At 35.7% G+C, this 21,536-nt stretch overlaps 1 protein-coding gene across 4 annotated transcripts in view; it reads left to right on the forward strand.

Moving 5' to 3' along the window:
* The window catches only part of INVS (inversin), an 86,323-nt gene that overhangs the window by 39,133 nt on the left and 25,654 nt on the right, over positions 1-21,536 (forward strand). For 3 of the 4 annotated variants that reach the window (XM_062608928.1, XM_062608929.1, XM_062608930.1), the window contains exons 6-11: positions 1,044-1,211; positions 7,193-7,373; positions 9,890-9,999; positions 14,155-14,326; positions 19,033-19,188; positions 20,767-20,996. In XM_062608928.1, the coding sequence (XP_062464912.1) occupies positions 1,044-1,211; positions 7,193-7,373; positions 9,890-9,999; positions 14,155-14,326; positions 19,033-19,188; positions 20,767-20,996 (1,017 nt within the window). Of the gene's footprint in view, positions 1-1,043; positions 1,212-4,389; positions 4,531-7,192; positions 7,374-9,889; positions 10,000-14,154; positions 14,327-19,032; positions 19,189-20,766; positions 20,997-21,536 lie in introns of all 4 variants that reach the window. The other variant, XM_062608931.1, reaches the window with a different exon arrangement.

Genomic DNA, 21,536 nt, shown 5'->3' on the forward strand with positions numbered 1-21,536 from the left:
GACAGGCTGTGATGGTTTGAACATGCTTTATGGTGCTATGCTGTATGTTGTTGTATGTGGTGTCAGCTGTCAGACCTTTCCTTGAAGCCCCTGCAGTTATGTCTTAGAATGAGCTCTTTTCCAGAAAACTACCAAGTAGACAAAAAAGTTGTGCTATCATATTATCTCACCATGGTACTAAACTAACAGCTTAAAGAAACAAACACAAAAAATGGGCTCCTTTTTGCCTTCTTCCTTTACAGAGATGTTAGGGATACCATAGTGAACTCATACGTTCTATCTCACTGTTCAAGGATGTTAATCCAGGGTATTGTAGGTTTATACACAGATGTCCTGCAGCAGTGCAGCAGTTATTTTCTGTTTTCAAATCAAAATAATTTGTAGGGATCAGGGGAGAAGAGAGGTGGGAAATAAAATTCATTCTGTATCTTACAACACCCTGTTACTTGGCAGTTGAGATAGATGTGCCTGATAAATGAAATGCTTGTTAATGTACCAACATTTTGCTGTTTAAAGGAACCCCACACATTGGTTTATTCACGTAATTATGAACACTGATAATGCCCATAAAAAGCCACTGGTAGTCAGGAATTGAAGAGAGATCTGCAAAGGGTTAACCTCAGAAAGAGAGAGTTCAGGGGTGATCTTACCAATGTGCATAATGGGAGGCAGTAAAGAAGATGGAGCCAGACTCTTCTGATTGGTCTCCAGTGAAAGACGAGAGGGCACAGGTTAAAATAGAATAAATTGTGTTTAAACCTGAGAAAATATTTTTTTTACTGTGAGGGAGGTCAAACACTAGAACAGGTTATCCAGAGGGGTTGTGGAGTCTCTGTGAAGATAACTAGAAATCTGACTGGACATTATCCTGATCAACCTGTTCTAGTTGACCCTGCTTTGGGCAGAGGAGTTGGACTAGGTGATCTTCTCTTTCATTCTGTAAAAACATAATTAAATCATATTTCAGGTTCTAACCAACTTTAACTTTCATCTTATACTCATTTTTCATCATGTTTGTAAAACTTGTGAATATTGTGTTCCAGCAAACTGCACTGCATTGGAGTGCCTACTACAATAACCCTGAGCATGTGAAACTTCTCATAAAACATGATTCAAATATTGGAATCCCTGATATTGAAGGAAAAATCCCACTTCACTGGGCAGCGAACAACAAGGACCCTAGTGCAATTCACACAGTGAAGTGTATTCTGGTAAGAAAGCCTATTATATATGTAACACTTTCTGTATTTATTACTGTACTCTGATAGAAGTCTATTTTTTTCTCTTGAAATTTCTTATTTTAGTCCACTGACTCCTTGATAATGAAATCATTTGCTTTTCCTAATCTCCAGAATTTTCTAAGAAATCATCTTAAATATTCTTGCTGTCTTGAGAGGGTTTTTCTTGAGTTCTGTGGGTGAATATCTTTGCTCTAACTTATGGATTATATATATACTGTCTTAATTAGTTTGATGTAACTATTCATTTTGGAGATAAGGAATGGAGGAAGGGGTTGCAAGTTCTAGTTAAAATGGCCAGTTGTATTACTCATCTTGGTTGCATCTTGCACACTGATTTCTTTCTTGTGTGGCTTTTCTTCATCATTTGAAAGTTTATTTCTAGTTAACTGTACTGAAAAGTCTTATTTGGTCCTTCAAGTCAGAATTCTGGGAAGTATTTGCTCAATTACCAGTCTGCCTATGATCAGTTTATTGAGAGACTTTCCAAATATTTTTGTGTACAGACTTAATATTTTTTTCTTGATGGCATATTTTCTCTCTCTTCAGTATTTCAGTTTCATTTTATACACTGACAGTTCTAATGAAATCACATGTTCAGCTTGATCTTTATGTTGATTTTTATTCTGTGGAAATCTCTGAACTTCACTAACATGGAAAGATGCAGAAGTTTCAATTGAATTTTTCTCTCATGTTACAACAATCTCTCTATATCTTTGTCTTTCAGAAGTAGGCAGATATTGATTGTAAGCCAACTACAATGACTTACACATCAGTTTGCCTGATTAGCTTGCAAGTTGTGAACTTGTGTGGCATATAAATATCTGTTTTGCTTTTCTCCAAATCACATTGATAATTTTACAATTACTGATAGTTTTCTAGTATGAAAATAGTTTTTGAGAAGTTTCTGGTGTTAAGGTTTTGGGGGGGGGGAGGGTTACTACTTTTGCTTATTCAAGATACTTGCAATTTGGACTGAGTTGTGAAATAATTTGTCACAAACAGAATTTTGTCACAAAGTTTCAGTTTGTATATACCATGTACTTTTCTGCCACACTAGAGAAAAAAATCTGCTGAAAAGTAGGTAAGGATTGCAGTATTCAAATACAGACTTTTTCAAATGTTACATAGTCCAGGTAAATGGTTTTAAAAGTTGTGGTTGGTTGACCCCAGCCAACAGTGTAACTTCTGCACAGCCACTCGCTCACTTCCCTCTTGCAACACTGGAAGAAAATAGGAAGAAGGCAAGAAGACTTGTGGATGAAGATAATGGCAGTTTAGTTTGCAAAGTAAAAGCTGTGTGCAAGAAAGGGAATTTATTCACTACTTTCCATCAGTAGACAGATGTTAGCCACTCACAGGAGAGCAGATAAAGAGCTTCAGCACTCTTAATTGTTGTTTGGGAAGACAAATGTTGTAGCCATGAGCATCCCCCAGAGATTTTTTTTCTTATGAGAATGATGTTATATGGTATGGAATATTGCTTGGGTCTGTTTTGATCATCTGTCCTAGCTGTGTCCCCTCACAGTCTCTCACCCACTCCCAGCCTACTTGCTGGTGGGAGCAGGGGAGCAGGACAGGACAGGGCAGGGCATGAAAAAGAGAAATCTTTGATGCTGTGCAAGCTCTATTCAGTAACAGCCAAAATAATGGATGTCTTATCAACAGTTGTAATCACAAAGCCCAGCACCATACCTGCTGCTGCAAGGAAAATTAACTCCATCCCAGCCATGTACTAAGAAGGTGAAAAATGTGTGTCTCCTTACTGAGGGTGTTCTTGAAGATTCTGTTTGAGTAACACAGGATCATGATCATGTCCATTTTTTTTTGTTTGTTTTTGATGATTTTTTTTTAATCTGACAGTTAAAAGAGTGTATTCTTTATTCCATCTAGTTTTTTTCATGCATGAACAAAATTTATATATTCCAAATTATATTTCATATAGTTATAACTATATATGCTTATTGATGGAGTGAGATAATAGCAAGTTTAAATGAAAAAGCAATTTAGCTTACAGAATATGCTGTAAAAGATGATGATACAGAAACATTATCAGTCTGTTGTTGAGTATAAATATACCTTTTGGTGGTGGTGATGATGCCTCTGAGTTTAATCCTTCAGTAAGATCTTATCTCCAAACCAAAGTGTTTTTCTTACTTGTCTTGATAGATGTCTACCTAGCAGAGTTCACAATCTTCCCCTCCTTTCTTAGCTACTTTTTTTTTCCATATTACCCAGTTCCTGATCTGTTGCCCAAGTATCATCTTTTATTTTCATTCCTCTTTAGGTCTTCACATCCAGGTTAACTTTATAGTTTTTCACATCCTTTCTGTATGATATTTCTAACATACATACCCATACAGTTAAAATTTTGGTCATCTTGTGTCTTAATTCACATAACTGCATTTCTAAGTTCATGAGAATATTGTCCAGTAGTGATAGCAGTACCTTTGCCTACAACTCTGTGTCATTGTTGCCTCTCCATTTTTTCAATTACCTCCAACACAAACCATTTGTCTTTGCTTTCATGATAAAGTGCTATAAGCAGTAAGCTATATGCTGTTGCTCAGATAGCAGTCAGACATGGATAATCTACCTCAGGTCAATCTGCACTGGCAACCTCTGTTGTCTGCTAAGTTACAAAAAACAACACTGCTGTTGTTTCTCTCATGTTATGTTTAAAACCCTGGAAGAATTGCCCACAAAATTATTTTTCTCTAGTGTCCTACTGAGAATTCTCTGGTGCTGCTTTACAAAAATTTGACAAAAGTTAAGCTGTTGGTTTTATTAAGACCACAGGCTATGATACTGAAAAATACTCTTGTTTTTCCATGCTTTGCCATCTGGATGTGTCCATTTGTTGTCTCCTGTTTATAAATTCATAAAATTAAGGGTCGTCTTTCTGTTTGATGTTTGTTAGCCCATTGGAATTGCCAAAATAATAATGAAAAGAGCTCAGCTGAATGTTGAACAAATAGGTTGGGTTTGCAGAGGTGACAGTCACACACAAATTTATTGTATCTAATAGTGAAATCCATGAAATACAGCAAAAATGGAAATCATGACATATTTGGAGAGTAAACATGTGAAGTAGAGGGAAACTCTAATCTGGAGAACCTCTCATGGTCAACTTCCTTTTCCACCTTTCCAGATTCAGCAATGCTTGGTTACATGAAAACGTTGGGAAGATGTAAGGAGAAAAGAACAGAATAAGGTTCCATTAATATGATGGAAGCAACTGCTTAGTACTCTCTGTCTATTTTGTATCTCTTCTCTTTATTTATTCTTCATGGTAAGAGACATGATATTTATTTATACAACACTTTCCATATTGCCTACAATTCCATTGTTCTAGTTACCACAGAAAAAATGTGTAGATTCTTTCTTCTGTGTATTGTGCTAAAAATATTAATATAGTATGACAGTTTAGTTATAGCTAGTTAGACACCAAAACCACTTAAAATCTAAAGGAATTATGCTCTTTAATAGGCAGAAAAAGGTTTAGAAAATTTTAGTTAAAGTGGCCAAAATTTCAGAACACGTGTACTTTTACAGTAGAATATAAGCAGTAGAAGTAGTAGCTTTGTCATTAAAAGATTCTTTATCGTTTTGCAAAAATAACAGTTTGGTTATGAGGAGATGTTCTGAGCAACATCAGTGTCTTTGAGACAGGAGTTTTAGGAATCATGTGTTTAATATGTTGTTGTGCTTTTAATAAAATTACCTGTCCAGATTACATCAGTAAATTGCAGGTGAAGTGAAGAAGTATTTATTTCCTTGTTTGTGCATTTTTTTCCAAACAGGTTTTCCAGTGGTTGAGTTGGAATTTCAGTAATAACTTCTGTGCATATCATCATTCATTTTTAGTCATTCTGAAAAAGTGATTCTCATAAAGATCCCTTCCAAATTTTTGTAGTCGGCTCTTTACTCCCCCTGCTGAGCTCTTTGGAGACATGGAGTAAGCATACTATCAGTTAGCTTTCTTTTGAGAATTATTAAAGCTAGGGAAGACAAAACTTTTCACTGTAATGACTCAGATAAATGCTTTTGAATGCTTATTCAAAGAACTTTTTTTCATGCTTTGATTATTGTGGTTTGTGCATGTAACAATGTTAAATTTACAGTTGTAGTCAAAAGATTCATATTTATTGTTTTTTTCTGGTTTTAATAGATTATCTGTTGTTGTACTACTGGCTAGATAGATATAATAATGACCTACAGTATGTTTCAAGTATATTAATTTTTTCTTCAGTGAAACATAGCTAGCTGCTAAAATCTAAAATTGGTGCATTTTTTTATATGTGAGGCAATTTAATTAGCATTTGCATACAGTGTGCAAAGTATGTGAGGTTTTAACTTTAGAAAACTTACATTAATCAACTATTAGAGGTTTAAATTGACACTGTTAGACAATGAGAATCAATGATTTGGGGTATTGCAGATTGAAGTTACTACTGCAGTATTAATTTAGCCATATTGTACTTAGGAAATACAGTTAAATGTATTTATGTTTTTATCTATTAAATAGAACATACAGAATGTACAACCCTGGTCAATTAATATTTGTATAGAAACCATAACTGTAATTTCCTGGCTTTCTGCTTCTTCATTTATCATTCTCAATGTTAGATGTTTGTTTTCTATGTAACAGTTACTGCATTTCAAATAATGCAAATACAGGTGATTTTATGGCCTGTATACCTTGTGAAAGTCAAAATTTCACTAAGTTTAATGAGAAAGGGATCAGGAACTTGCTTTAACTGTTAACAAGTTGCACTGATTACAATCTCTGTCTTCCTTCATAAGTATATTTTAAGATGCAGTGTGGCTCTGTATTTTCAGGAGGATTCTTGTCAGTTTTCATGATTTGAAATCCACTCTAGTGTTAGAAGTTAAGTATCTCAGGACTACATTCCTTTTTTCTTTTGCACAGGGTTCCTACAACTAAATTGCTGGAGATATACTCCCTAGAGTTTATTTAAGCTCCTGTTTCAACATTCTGCTTCTGCTCTAGATGATTGGTTTCCTGCATTCTGAGTTTCTATTGTTTTATTGTTTACCATATTCTTTAGATGCATCTCTTTTTTCAGGAAAGTGAAATTTAAAGTTTGTATTTCATGGCCTTTATGCCTTTATGATATTTGCCATTTGGAGATCTCTGCAATGCTAAGATGATATTCTTTTATTTGCACGTGTTCTTTTGCCAGAGAAAGAAAGACATGAAGAGAAACCTGTCTAGAAAAAAGTTGATGAGACAGGAAATTATCATAATATGAAACTATATAGCTAGGAGCCTATGTGAAAGTAATTTATTTTTTAAGAAAATGTGATTAAATGTCAAATTATATCTGTTAATGGCTATGTTATGCGATCAAATGACTAATCACAATACTTTAAAAGATTTTTATATTCAAAATTAAGCCCATTACAAGTAGATGCATTCATTAGAAGTGCTCCTTAACTTACTTCTGTCAGCTAGAGGCATTGACAAGTCCTTTAGAAATACTGATAGTTACATGGTTTAAAAATACTAGAAAAATATTATGATGAAAGCCATAAGATGAACTTGTCTGAAAAGGGGAGTACCCTAGGAGAAAAAATATGAAGATATATGTGTTGTGTTCAACTTAGAAAATCAATTAAGAAGATCTAATTATTTCCACAAGAGTCTGAATTAGTCTTTTAAAGATCTGTGCAAGGAGCCACTTGCACAACAGTGATAGAACTACAGGGTATGTACTGAAAATTAGGTCTGTACAGTAATTTAAGAATAAAATTTCATAAGAAATACTTGAAAATAGCTTGTACTGTGACAAAAGTCTTTGGTTGTAGAGCTATATTGTACCAAACAAGGACAGTTTATCTCTTTATTATAAGACACATGCACAAAAAAAAACTGTAAAGAGTATACAGCTTTTTCTTCAACTTAATTTTTTTTTTTTTTTTTTTTTAAGGAAGCTGCACCTACAGAATCTCTGCTTAACTGGCAAGATTATGAAGGACGAACTCCTCTTCATTTTGCTGTTGCTGATGGGAATGTAGCAGTTGTTGATGTCCTGACCTCTTACGAAGGCTGCAATGTGACATCTTATGACAACTTGTTTCGAACTCCCCTTCACTGGGCAGCCTTACTTGGTAAACTGGACAGTGCTAAAGTTATAGAATCACAGAATGGTTTTGGTTGGAAGGGACCTTAAAGATCATCTAGTTCTAAACCCCTGCCGTTGTCAGGAACATGTTCCACTAGATCAAGTTGCTCAAAGCACCGTCCAACCTGGCCTTGAACACTGCCAGGAATGGGGCAGCCACAACTTCTCTGGGCAACCTGTGCCAGTGCCTCACCACCCTCACAGTGAAGAATTTCTTCCTTAATGTCTAATCTTAATCTACCCTTGTTCAGTTGAAAGTCATTCCCCCTTGTCCTTGTAAAAAGTCCCTCCCCAGCTTCTTGTCAGCCTTCTTTAGGTACTGAAAGGCTGCTCTAAGGTCTCCCCTGGGCCTTCTCTTCTCCAGGCTGAAAAGCCCAACTCTTTCAACTTGTCCTCATAGGAGAGGTGCTCCAGCCCTCTGACTATCTTCGTGGCTCTCCTCTGGACTCAGTCTAGCAGTTCCATGTCCTTACGATGACTCCTGTTGGGGTCTCTTGAGTGTGGATTTACAGGGAAAGAATCACCTACCTCAACCTGCTGGCCACACTCCTTTTGATGCAGCCCAGCACACGGTTGGCTTTCTGGGCTGCGAGTGTACACTACTGACTCGCATTGAGCTTGTCAACCAACACCCCCAAGTCGTTCTCCTCAGAGCTGCTCTCAATCCATTCTTCACCCACCGGGTATTTGTATAATTTATAATTAATTGACTGTGGTGTTTAATCTGTCTGTCTGTTTTTTATTTAATTCCAGCCTGGCATTATGCGACTAATCTCTTAGTACAATAATAGTTTCTGCTAGGCCACAATTAGAAGTTTGTGTGTCGACTGGGTTTTTTTAAGCTTCAAATTCTCCAAAGCATTGTAAAGTACGTTACTTCCGTAGGCTATATGTGCTCATGATTTTCAGGCAATTAGAGCATACTGAGATGTTCTTGCATGTGTGACTTTATTTTTAGGTAAAAAAAACAAAACAAGTGGTACTTGAGAGCAGTAGTGTCTGAAGTGGAGTATGCACATCCCAGTGTGTATGCAAGACAGTCCATTGGAGTGCCTAAAGAAAATATCAGAACTTCTGTTTATATTATTTTTATCAGAAAAATAAGCAAACTTTACAAATGTTTAATATATGGATTGATACCAGCACACTCACTGGTGCATGTGTAAGATAGCCATAGGGTTTGCGAGGTGCCTGAGGGAAGTGAGTGCTTCATGATGTGAAGGGCTTGGCAGTGGCATCATCAGTCATTTCTTTGCTTTCAGCTTATTGTAATGTATTGCAGTTTATGTGTATCCAGTTAAGTGGATTTATGTATTGTATTATCTAGTTTTACCTAAATACCCTTCACAAAATAGACAAGTGACTTAAAAAGATTCCCAAAAAGAAACCACAAGTGAACAACCCAAGTTGCCAGCACAAGTGAACAAGAAAATGGCAGACCTGGCGCTTCTACTCCTACTACAAGCTCTCTGTCAGACACATTATGACAGTCTAATCAGATCTGACAGGAAGTTTTATTCAGATTAAGTTTTTTTCTGTTCAGATTGCTATCCAGAGACTTAGAGGCTGTGTAAATTACATATGTGAATTTTGCATGGTTGGGTTTTACAGGTTACAAAACTGCATCTGTGCGAAACGGGTAAAACCCTGATAAAATATAAATAATCTAAATACAGGGAAATGCAACTCAAAACAACAGGCACAAAAATAAAATTATTTGGAAAATTAATGTCCTATTTTTCATTCTCCTGTGTGCAGGAGGAAAAAAAAATAACCACCATGTACCACCATGGATAAAAAGAAAGAATCTTCAAACACTTTCTTTTTTAACAGGCTTCATCCCCATGACCCTTTGGGACTCTGTAGACAAAGAACGCCAATAAAAGAATCAAATTGCTCACTGGAGCGAGTTACTGTAACTCCGGTGACAATATACATGTAGTTTGATTATGTTTATTTAAAGGAAAAAAAAAAAAAGAGTGTGCTCAGATTTGCATTTGCATTCAAGGAGGGATATTGAATTTTTACGGAGAAATGGTGAAACATTTAAAGTGTCATAGGATCGTTCTTCCAAAGAAATAGTCATTATCACTTGGTTCAGTCCAAGAAGCAAAATTTATTGGTTTTTTTTGAAATTGATTGTATTTAAGAGAGAAGTTTTGTCTCTTGGAAAAATGGATTGTCTAATCAATGTGGAATAACGGGGGAAGATGTGCCAGGACCTCTAGAGTCCTTTGTGAACTTGATGAGGTCTCTAGGTGGCAAAGCCCATGGGGAACTTCTGATCAGTAAATCATGATTAATTTTCAGGGTTCTGTTTTTAGGTTAGATACTGAGTGCTCTACCTAGACCTCAAAGTCTGTTCATTTTCTTTTGGTTTGTTTTTTTTTTTTTTTTTTTGTTGTTTGTAGTTGTTGTTGGTTTATGTTTTGTTTTTCTTTTAATAGGGAAGTGTTTAACTTCAGGATTCAATACCTATGTGGTTTTATTATATTATTTCAGGTCATGCACAGATTGTCCATCTCTTATTAGAAAGAAATAAGTTTGGAACTATCCCATCTGATAGTCAAGGTGCAACACCCCTACATTATGCAGCACAGAGCAACTTTGCTGTAAGTATCACATACCCTAATGTGAAGTAAATATATTTCGCTGAAATACTTGCAAGGTAGCAAACTGTTTGAGTTGTTTCCTATAAACCCAGTGTTGTCTGCACAAGCTTATTCAGCGTTTTCCTATGTTATGTGATACAAATGTGGTTAATTTCAAACTATCAAAACCACATTTTAAAAACCTCAATTGCTGTAAAAAGAAAGACCCTTTGGTCTGTATATTTTCACCAGAACACGCAACAATCATTTAGGTACTTCAGTAGAAAGCAGAATGGCACCTACTATTTTATAGTGCTTTCACTTTTTAAGGCTCATTATAGCAAAATCTGTAAGTATCTAGAGTAAGATCACCCGTATGGGGAATTGCAGAGCTGCTTCAGTACCAGTCAAACCAGTCTTGTCTTCAAAGTGATTAACTTATGAGCCGTTGTCTCTCAAAGCAGAGTACCTGTTGTCACAGTTCTCCATGAAAAGGAGATGTTTTGAAAAGTTTTTTTTTAAATTTTTTAATATTTTTAAGATATTTTAAAAGGCAGACAACAAAGAAAATTGGTTTCTCAGACTAAATTCTTATATTTTCCTAGAATTGAGATTTTTTTTCCAAAGCTAAGTAGAAAACTCACCAGTTTAATGATTGCTGGTCATAGATGCTATTCAAGGAGTAGTTCTCAAGCACTGGAACTTACAAAGGCTTTTTTCGTGCTGCTCTGCCTCTCATAGTTGAGTTATGCTATGCATAACACTGGAACAGGCTGCCCAGGGAGGTTGTGGAGTCTCCTTCCCTGGAGACATTCAAAACCCACCTGGACACATTCCTGTGTAACATTATCTAGGTGTTCCTGCTCCGGCAGGGGGATTGGACTAGATGATCTTTCGAGGTCCCTTCCAATCTCTAGCATACTGTGATACTGTGATACTGTGATATGCATAGTAAGCTGAGGACTTGCATCTAAATTTTGTTATTCATAACCATTTACAAAAAGGGTTGTTTAGTGCCTAATTAATGTAGCTATGAAGCACATATTGCAGCATTTTCTTAACAGGAGTACTGATTTGGATCTTTCTTGCATACCCACGTGTTAATTTCTGTAAGACAAGTAATATTCCGATGCCCTTGGAATCATTCAAGTGAACAAATCCAGAAGTACTATTGAAAGAGAAAACTGACCAATGTATATTAATGCCACAGCTGTCAACTTCTTTTTCCTTGTGAGAGTGAGTTTTGGAGTTTTAATGGGGATTTTTCTGAAGTTGTCTTAGAAAGATCAAACAAATATTTTTTATATTGAACCTTTTATTGGAGCATATCTCTGTATATAATTTACACCTTTTTAGGGATTTTTTTAATTGATGCTGATTATTTCCCATTATGTGGTATGCACAGTTTAAGTCTGACTCACATGCCTAAAATTCTGATTTTTAAAAGCCCTTCTTTCTAGTTTGAGTCAGACTCATGGGAAAGACAGAATGTTTTTATTTAAAATCTGGTGATTATTTCCACATGCTTTTCTTATTTTTTTTTTTTTCTATATTGTTACATTCCTAAAAATGATTTTTCATGCTGGCTTTCTTTCTCTGGGCTTGATTCAGCTGTATGAAATATCTTCATTATGTTGCTACCTTTTGATCCTACAAGCCAACCAAACTACGATATCATTTAGGATTTTGTGGGGAAATAGAGTAGGTGATGGAATCAGACATTCTTTATAATCTTGTGAACTTACAATGAACATAGTGTTTCCCATCCTACATGAAGAATCAGGCAAGAGAGTCTCATTTGCATCTGCAGGCTTTTTTTAGCTGGTGATGTATCCAAAAGCCCCTGTTTATGTGTGCTCAAATTATGTCTCTGGCTGCTCTCTTTTCTTACTACTCTGATTGTTTCTGAGCATCACTAATTGCTTTTTTTTTTCTCAGTTACATACAAATCCTTGAGTAATTCCCACCACTGCATTCCATGTACATAGTCAAATAACGGAGTGGAGATACATCCATGTTTGTTTTGGCAGTAGCATTGATATATTTATTGTTTGAGAGTCAAATTGTTCTCTTCAGTCTACCCAAGTTTGCATAGGCAGTTTCTCAGTTAAAATGTGATGTTTCTTAGTCCCTAACAAGAAAAAGAAAGTTGTTCTTTTGTGTTTATTATAAATATTTGCTTTGCTTTCAGTTTTTCCTTAGCTCGATATCTTATTCTTTGCTCTGTTTTTTCTGTGGTTTACTTACTCAAATATGACATTTTAGGTGTTTAAAGACTGAGGAGACTTAGCCAGCACTTATTTATATGAGGAACTTGTTCACTAAGACTAACTTATCCCAAATTATTACCTAAGGAAAAGTATTTTTCAGAGTTTCTTAATAGTACAGAATGAAATGATCCATATTTACCTCTCTCCTTTACTGTTGTTTTTCAGCTTTATTGTTTTTGTTTTCTCCAGTTGTTTAATAGAAATAAAATACATGTATTTTTTTCATGACAGAATACATGTAGAATTAAACTGATTAATACTTCTGGTTTTCGATTTCTTAACCATCCTGTTCTACTTTATTTTCATTTTGTTTTCAAATTGTGATAACTTTATTTTTGAAAATAAATCACTGTGGGATTTTCTTTCACTTTCTCCCATTAAAAACTCTAGAAAGAAAGAGTGATTGAAAGAAATCTTGCTAAATCTTAGTGGAAAAATAAAATTACTTATTTATGTTTTTAGGGTGTGTACCTTAGTATTGAAAAGGTCCAGTCTTCATACATCTTTTCACTTGCAGCGTTTCAAGTAGTGCAGAGTACTGGTAGGGTGCTGAGTTGCTGGCCTAATGAGTAGCCATTTGTGTCTGAGGGATAGTGATGGTCAGTGTGAGTACACAAAGCTATATACACATGCTGGTTTGTTTGGAAGGCTTAATGTTTCCATTCCTCATTATTTCTGGCTGGACCTTTTTACAGTAAACGGGTAGTTAAGACGAGACTATTAGATAATTCAGACTTTATACCCAAATTCATGAAGCTGTTAGTATCTTAGATCACATTGATGTGAGGGAGAAATTTCCTGTTTCTTTCAAGGGATGAAATAAAAAATAGTAGTTAAAATAAAAATCCAAACTAGTCAGTAGGACTTGGACATTTAAACACCTTTGTGATTATAAGGATTTGATTCCTTAGAGCCAAGGAGTTCTCATCCTATCCAGAGCAGTGATAGCAATATTTTTGGGTCACACAGGGCAAAGGATAAAATAATGTTTATACCAAAATAGAAAAATAAAACAATGAAACCCACTTTTTTTCAGCTTTTGTTGGCAAGCCTATCAGTGGCTCTTAAGAGATGTTTACCAGCTGTTAACTACACAGCCTTTGTAGGGCATTAGACAGAAAAGGGAAAAACTTCCCCTAGTTCTTTTTCTAACAGTTGTGATTTCCTTTTCCTTCCCTTTCTGTGTGGCTTACTAAGAATTGAACAGCAGGTTAAACAAGTGGGCTAAGAGCTTCATCTGAATACAGCATTTGAAGAAGTAATTATTTTGCCTTGATTTAAATTTTAGATATTTTAGTGTAGCAGTTATAGTGGAAAACCTGGACTCTGATGTAAAGATTTTCTTTAAAAGAGAACATTTAAAAATTATTTTGATATTTCAGCAATTTGTAATATGTTGATATTATTAAATATAGGAAATATAGCTCTGTTGCCTCCAAAGTACATTATTATTATTATTATTGTTATTATTATTATTATTATTATTTAGTTTAGCAAACCAAAATATTTGTATGTGCAGTCATATTTAGAACTGGAGCAAAAGAATGTGTCAGGAGAACCATTATTTTAGCATCATAGTATTAGAGTAATGCTTTGATAAGCTGATAATATTTTTCCCATTACTTTCCTTGCAGTGACTGCAGTGTCTTTTACTTCCTTACGATGAACACATGGTATCTGACACTAAAGAGAAAAAAGTATGAAATAAAGTCATAGTTAAGCATGCATTATATCACTGATGAGGAAAACAGCATAGCAGACAATACAGTCCTCCTGTTGAGCTATTACTCTGTATAAGCATAAAAAGGAAAAATGAAGCTTTGATTTGCTTCATCAACAGCTAAATGAGAACAATAGTTTCTTGTTACAGATTCCTTTCAATGTTAATTTTGATATGTCTTTTCAGGAAACAGTTGAAGTATTTTTGAAACATCCTTCTGTAAAAGATGACTCAGATCTTGAGGGAAGAACATCCTTCATGTGGGCAGCTGGCAAAGGCAGTGATGATGTCATTAGGACTATGCTGACTTTAAAATTGGATATTGATATCAATATGACAGACAAATATGCTGGCACAGGTAAGATGTTTTACAGAAACAGGATGTTTTAAGTTAATGTGATTTCCACTGAATAAAAAACATTGTTAGAAACCATATTAATCTCTTCTGGATCTCTACCTTCATCCTAAAAATATTTCTGCATTAGTTTCATTATGTGTGTAAGTCGCTTCTTTGCTTTTTGGTGGGAAAGAAATAAACCAGTTAATTTGAAACATAGCAAGAAGAAATGTATCCCTATGCTCCTATTTAGTTAGACCTGTAATCATTGGAAAGGAAGAGCTGTCCGGTATTTTGGAGAATAAAATTAAATATAATTGTATAAAAAGCCCTTTCTGAAAATGCCTGTTAAAAAATGTATTTGTAAATAAATAAATACTTTGAAACAATATAGAGCAAACTAACTAGTGAAGTGACTAAATTATTGTAATGAGAATCATAGGTACCATAGTTATTTATAAAGGTAGTGTCATTATATTAGATTAGAGCTATTGCACTTCTGTTGTCCAGATGAGATTAAATTTGATATCTTCCAAATTTATTATCCCATTACCTGCTCTAAGGAAAAGATAGGTGTGCAGTGCAGTGCTTCAGAATTCAAGGTCATGAAACTCAAAACTTCCTGTAGCAACTGTGAATTTATCTTCTTTAATTTATTAAAGTTGTAAGAATTTCTGGTAGAAATATTGTACCTATGTAATACTTTCAACAAAAACAGAGTGACGGTTCTGCCAGAGACAAGTGTTGAAGGATATGCAACAGTGTTGGAAACACAGGTAAAAGTAGGGGAGCTGTATGATATGCTGATATCTGAATAAAAACCACACGAATGTGGATATACTGGGCATAAATTGGAGGGGTTTGGTAGCAGGGGTCTGCAAGAGTAAACTCTGAGGTTATGAACCACCCTATGCCAGTCACAGCCAGGTCACAAATTTAGAAGTTAACTGCAGAAACAAATACTTAGGTATAATAAGAAGTAAGGTGATAGCCAAGCTGCTAGAGCACACACCCATGAATAATACAGTAGAGGGCATTTCTCCTGTAAAGAAAACTGTTATTTTGAAGAAACAAGAATGTATATTTCAGTGTTTGTTTATATAAATTTTACTACATTTGTTTTAAGTATACTGAGCATTATCTTTTGGCTGGACATACACCCAAACTAGCCTAAGGTGCATGCTTAGATTTAGGAAACTTGCAGCGTATATCTACCCCAACCAAAAAACAAGAATACAAGTTTAACGACTTTTCTCTTTTCAGACCACACTTCAAATAACATACAAATGGTAAAGAAACACAATGTCTGGGTTGCATTGTTCAGGATTTGAAAGATAGTATGTATGAATATTACTTTCATATGGTGGATCTTTACACCAAAAGCCAAGTACAGTTACCATAAAATTCTATTTAACTATCTAAATTCTTGCTTTCATTACAAATTAACACACAAAAATACCATTTTTTCCAAGTTATGATAGTTTGTAATTCTTGAGGTTAAAAAAGTGCAACAAATAAAATCTCAATCTTCATGTCTGATGGTTTTACAGGCTACATACTCTTCAGGTTTAGTCTTATTTTGTCTTTTATCAGTTCCCTTTTAAATACCTCACAGTATTGTTTTCAGAACTTAAGGTGCTGTAATGTAGTCACTGTGCAAAACCTCCTCGCAAAGGGTTTTCTTCTTTGCACAGTATCACATACTGTGTTTCTGAAATTACTCAGGTGTAGATTTCATGCTTGAATGATTCAGGTGGTTGGGTTTATTATCTTTCAGTCTTAAACCTTTCATAGCAGTGATGTGTAATCACCTTTTAATCTTGATTTTCTTGTAGGGCTTTTAATCCAAGGAAATGAATGGATTTTTCATTACTTGAAACTGCTCTGGTACAGAACACACTAATAGTCTTAAAGTGGGGACCTATGCTTTTCATCGCCTGCTGTCAAGCAGTCTGAACTTTACCATTGTGCAAGCATGTGCAGTATCATGGGCTTTATTATAGTGAGCTGTAAAACTTGAAGCCCACCAGTAAATCACTCTCTGATTTCAGACCTGGCTTGTTTTTTGTTTTTTTTTTTCCCAAAGGTTCTTAATCATTTCCAAGTTTTGGTGAGGGAAAAAGTGTTGTATTCCGACGGGAAACTATGCATTAATAGAAAATAGCATAGATGCCACCCTGCCTGGGATACAGTTGCTGCGGAGAGTTCAAGGTTGTGTTTTTCTGACTTGTGTGTGCCAACTCAGTTAAGCTCAGTTATAATGTTGCGTTAACACAGCCTTTTGCATTTACTTAAAAAGAGCAAGCTCTCCATTCAGCTCTGCTAGAACATGGAGACTCTCTGTATTGTGTAGGAGAATGACACCAAGGGAAAGGAATTTCCTTCTTCTCCGAGATCAGCACTGCAGGAGCATTACAGGGGCAGCTTTATAGTTCTGCCGTCACTGCGTACAATGGAGAGGGCTCTGTCTGTCGGCTGAACAAAGGGCCTATTGTGACCAGCTGGCTGAAGAATCTCTTCAGTCACCGTGACTCCATCACAGAAAATTTGGCTTACAAGAAAATATTGAGCACAAAGTGCGAAACAAGATGCCTGCGTCAGAATGAGTGATGGGGGGAAGAACCGGCCAAGCTGACACAGCAGCTCTTTTTCTATTGCATTGTTATACACACCCCATGTGTCATCTGATGGAGTGGTTTACTGCCTTTGGTTTCATAAAAAATGCAGTTACAGAAAACAGAACCTAGAGTTTACTGTGAGGCCAGACCATGAAAACCAGGCACATCCAAATTTACGGCATGGCAGGGAGTCTCATTCTTGTCAAATTTCTACTGATAGCCACCCACTTGCATCACTACTGCAGATCTTGCTGCTTACAGATGTTTTTCATTAGTGTGATAAGTGCCCCTATGCTTTTTAACTGGATATATAACAGTTAAACATCAGTGTCATCTTAAAGGCATGATTTCAATTATTAAGGCAGCACTTCTCCACATGTCTCTGGCTGTGACCCCAGTTCTTGTAGGAAGTACCTCATTTGTCTGGATCACAATTCCAGGTACTATCACTAATTTTGAGAATGTGTGTTTTAAGGCAACACACTTCAGCTGGTTTTGATTCATGGACAGTGTGAACAACCTGTGCATTTTAGTAGTGCCTGTGTAACAGCTTATGCTGGGTTACTGTTTCAGAGGCTGTGTGAGGCTGATACCATTAGCTGGCAAATACAGAAAGCCTGTTTTGATATTCTGGACATGGTTCAAGAAGCAATTCCTTCTAGCATTGGCCTTCATGGTGTGCCTTTCTGTATAATGCCTCTGCTTCATTCTGACCCTGCCTATTTTAACATTAAACAAGTAGAGGCATGTAGTTACTGTTTACAGCCTCACATTTTGCTTGCTTAAGCAGGCTGAATTCTCAGCAAAGATTGATTTTTGTGAAATTTCATGGGGAAATTTGGATTCACTTTACTAAGTACACATATATGAATTGCATTGTTGTGTATTTTTATTCTGAATTATTTTGATTTTGTCATCTGTGAAATACTCTACACATAAGGCAGTATGAGAATGTAGATGATCGGATTCAATTGCTGACTACAGGAAATAATCCAAAGCATTTTAAAATCAAATTGTAAGTGAAGTCACCAATATATGTGTCCTCCATGGGTCTGAAATCTCATTGGTGTGTGTAATCCTCCTTTCCTCAAGAAAGAACCATGTACTGGTCAGACTGGCATTTCAACGTTTTCCTCAACTCCAGCTGACAGATGCTGTGTGATGCAATAATAACAACTTCAGTTGTAGGACACCACATCTTTGCCTCTGAGGTCTAAAGTATCTAAAATAGCTTTGTGTTATTTGTTGGTTTGGACTCATTGAAGTCTGGAAGTGACTGAGTCCAAACCAACAAATAACACAGAGCTACTTTAGATACTTTAGACTTCAGAGATAAAGTTATGAGAGGGCAAAGAAAACTATGGAAGAGTAGGAGTCTGCAGAATCAACTTGCATAGTTTTTATACAAAAAGGATTCATAAATTGTAGGGAAGAGACAAAATGCAGTATCTGGTTTTCCATCATCTGTTTCTTTTTCCTGAAGAAAAAAAAAGGAGCTACAGATACTGTGCGAGATGTGATGGCCTTGCTACATAATTTTGTGTAAAATTTTCTCTAAGTAATTCTGAAAACAGAAAAAAAGGGGGTGGGGCAGGAACAGCTGAAGCTATTGCTGAACCCAGGACATTAGTACTCTGCAGTTAGCTTCAATTGAGACAGCTTTGCTTATTTTAGAGAAATAAGAAAGGTATTTTTAGGAGAACATTAAATAATGAAAGCTTCCTTTCACTAGCAGTGAGCAGTTTCATCTTCATCAGGGTGATGTAAGAAATGACACAGAAGAGAGATAAAAGTAGGTCATGTTATGTTCTCTAAATCAGAAGCTGCTAACCTTCCACAAATCCTCTTTGTAAGCCACTCTTGGTGGTTTTAAAGTTAAAATGCATATTCGTGTAAGTCAGACACATGTTTCAGGGCTGGCAGTTCTGCTTATTGCTTATAAGGCAAGAAAATATGGTTAGTGATCCCTTGTTACAATTCTTCACTTTCGTGTGGTTGCAAAACACCTTTTCTACCAAAATGCTTGAAATTAATTTTGACTATTCTGGTTGTGAATATCCAGAGCTAATGGCATTGTGACTTGTTTTTCCTACTGCTTTATTCTTTCAGCCTTACATGCTGCTGCCCTTTCTGGCCATGTCAGCACAGTGAAATTGCTGTTGGAACATAATGCACAGGTGGATGCTTTGGATGTCATGAAACACACTCCGCTTTTCCGAGCCTGTGAGATGGGACACAAAGAAGTGATACAAACACTCATTAGAGGTCAGCTGTTAGGAATTTACAAACCTGTTCAGAATTCTGGTGCTACTTTCTGTGGGACTGAAAAATAAACTGTAGCTAAGCAAGAGACAGGGGTAGAAAATTACTTCCCTAAAGCAGGTTTTGTCTCTAAGTACCCTTTATGAAACAATGCTATAAAAGATTATCAGAGTGTTATGCAAAAAGGCTTGAAGTGTTAAAATATAAAACTCAAAGTTGGGATGGTTCTTTTCACAGCTCTTTTCTGCTCCAGCCTTTTCAAGTACATTCTAGTGTCTCAGACTGCCTCTTCCCCTAGCAAGTCATTGTTTTTCTGTCCTTTTTTTTTTTTTTCTCTCCAGTAAACAAAACCAAATTAAGCTTTCTTCTGTTTCATGAGAAAGCATTTTTAGGCTTCTTTGAAGACTTTTTGACCATTTAAATGAATCTTTCATTTTTTTTTAATGAAGGTAGTCATCAAAAAACCTTAGTCATTCCCTGGAAACATTCAAGGTCAGACTGGACAGCCCTAGTTGAACTACCTAATCTAGTTGAAGATGTCCCTACTCATTGCAGGGGGTTGGACTAGATGGCCTTAAAAGGTCTCTTCCAACTCAATTATATGATTTTAGAATTAATGTTTTCCTCTGGTTGCTTTTTATAGGTGGTATTTTATTTGTAGGCAAAAATAAGATTTAACAATATACACAGTTTGAGATAATTGTAGGAACTCTGCTGAAGTGTAAGAAGTATAGTGAAAGAACAGGGGCATCTTAGATGCAAAATAATGTCATTTTAGCTTCACAGAAATGTTCTGAGTAGCTGGAAGCAGTCTTCCTCCTCCCTCAGAATATTATCCCATTTAAGGACAGTTGAAGTATCCAGTCTAATAAGATACAAGTTTTCTATCCACCAACCTTTCTTGCTGAAAAGCTTCACTGGGCATATTTTAACCCCTTGTTGAGCTCTTCCTCTCACCCCCTGTGCCATTTAGCTTATGTAGATGAAAGAATTTCGATTATCAGAATCTGAGTTATATTTAATTACATGTTTTATGATACAGACAGTTGTTGCTGGTGGATTCTAGTTTTTGTATTACTGGAATTCTGTTTTGCATGGAGTTTTTTCGTCTTACAAGTACATGTAAAGAAATTAATTATCTGCATGGAAGAGTCTTGGCATGCTTGAATTTAAAAAAATCAAGCATTTTTCAAAAGCCATTCTTACACTGTATTTTGTCTGTTTTATAGACTTAAAATTTTTCATCTGAAGTCTAATCTTCAGAAGTGATTTTATAGATAATAGTTTCACTGAAAATTAATATAGGCTAGTTTTTTTCAAGGACATTTGACAGATCTGAAGATTCTAAAGCATCAGAGATGATGCTCAGAAGCTTGTAAGGAAGTTCGACGCCTGACCCTTACTGAAACTATGTTTGATTTTAAGTTTTAAGATTTGAGTAACAAAGTTGGAAGTTACTTTCAGAAATCTTTCTCTGAATTGTCAGTTTACCAGATAAGTTTAGTTGAACATAACTTAATTATTTTCTTTGCATTCAAAAGCATTTTCTTTTTATGTTCAAAAATGTATTTGTTGTTACAGGAGGAGCAAGAGTAGATTTGGTTGACCAAGATGGCCATTCGCCCCTTCACTGGGCAGCCCTGGGAGGAAATGCTGATGTGTGCCAAATCTTGATAGAAAATAAAATCAACCCTAACGTACAGGATTATGCAGGTAGAACACCTCTGCAGTGTGCTGCTTACGGAGGCTACATTAACTGCATGGTAGTCTTGCTGGAAAACAACGCAGATCCAAATATTCAGGATAAAGAGGTATGTTGTTATTTACTAAGCTGTTTAATTAACTTTAGGATAACCATAAATAAAAACATTTTGCTTTTCTTCATGGTAATTCTCTTTTCTGGGACATAGAAGCATCTTTGCTGCTGTTTGTCATAAAAGGAAATACATCCAAAAGGAAATACATCCTGTTGTAATTTTCCTTATGGCTTCACTTCTGAAGTCTTGAATGAAAAGAAGAATTTTAATATGCAGCAGGAATTTAAGATTCATATTTTTGCATCTCACTTTTGACTTTTCCTTATCAAAATGTGAGCTTATGAGGAATCAGTCATTTGATTTCTTAATTTCTATTGTTCCTTATTAACAGCTGATGTGGGAATGTGATTTTATACCCTGCAGTGTGTTTCTTCAGCATGGAGATAAAGGAAGTAAGATATTACCAGTAAAACTGCACAAGAACTGCTTCCATTACTTATCCACATAAGTATCCACATAGGTATCACTCTTTCAGGAGAAAAAAAACCAACGCTGATTAGTGTACGTGCTCTTTTGTGCCATTATTCAAGCAGT

Source organism: Pezoporus occidentalis, unplaced genomic scaffold (assembly GCF_034315485.1).
Source record: "Pezoporus occidentalis ecotype Australia unplaced genomic scaffold, CSIRO_AGI_Poc_V1 ctg132, whole genome shotgun sequence".
Taxonomy (NCBI): domain Eukaryota; kingdom Metazoa; phylum Chordata; class Aves; order Psittaciformes; family Psittacidae; genus Pezoporus; species Pezoporus occidentalis.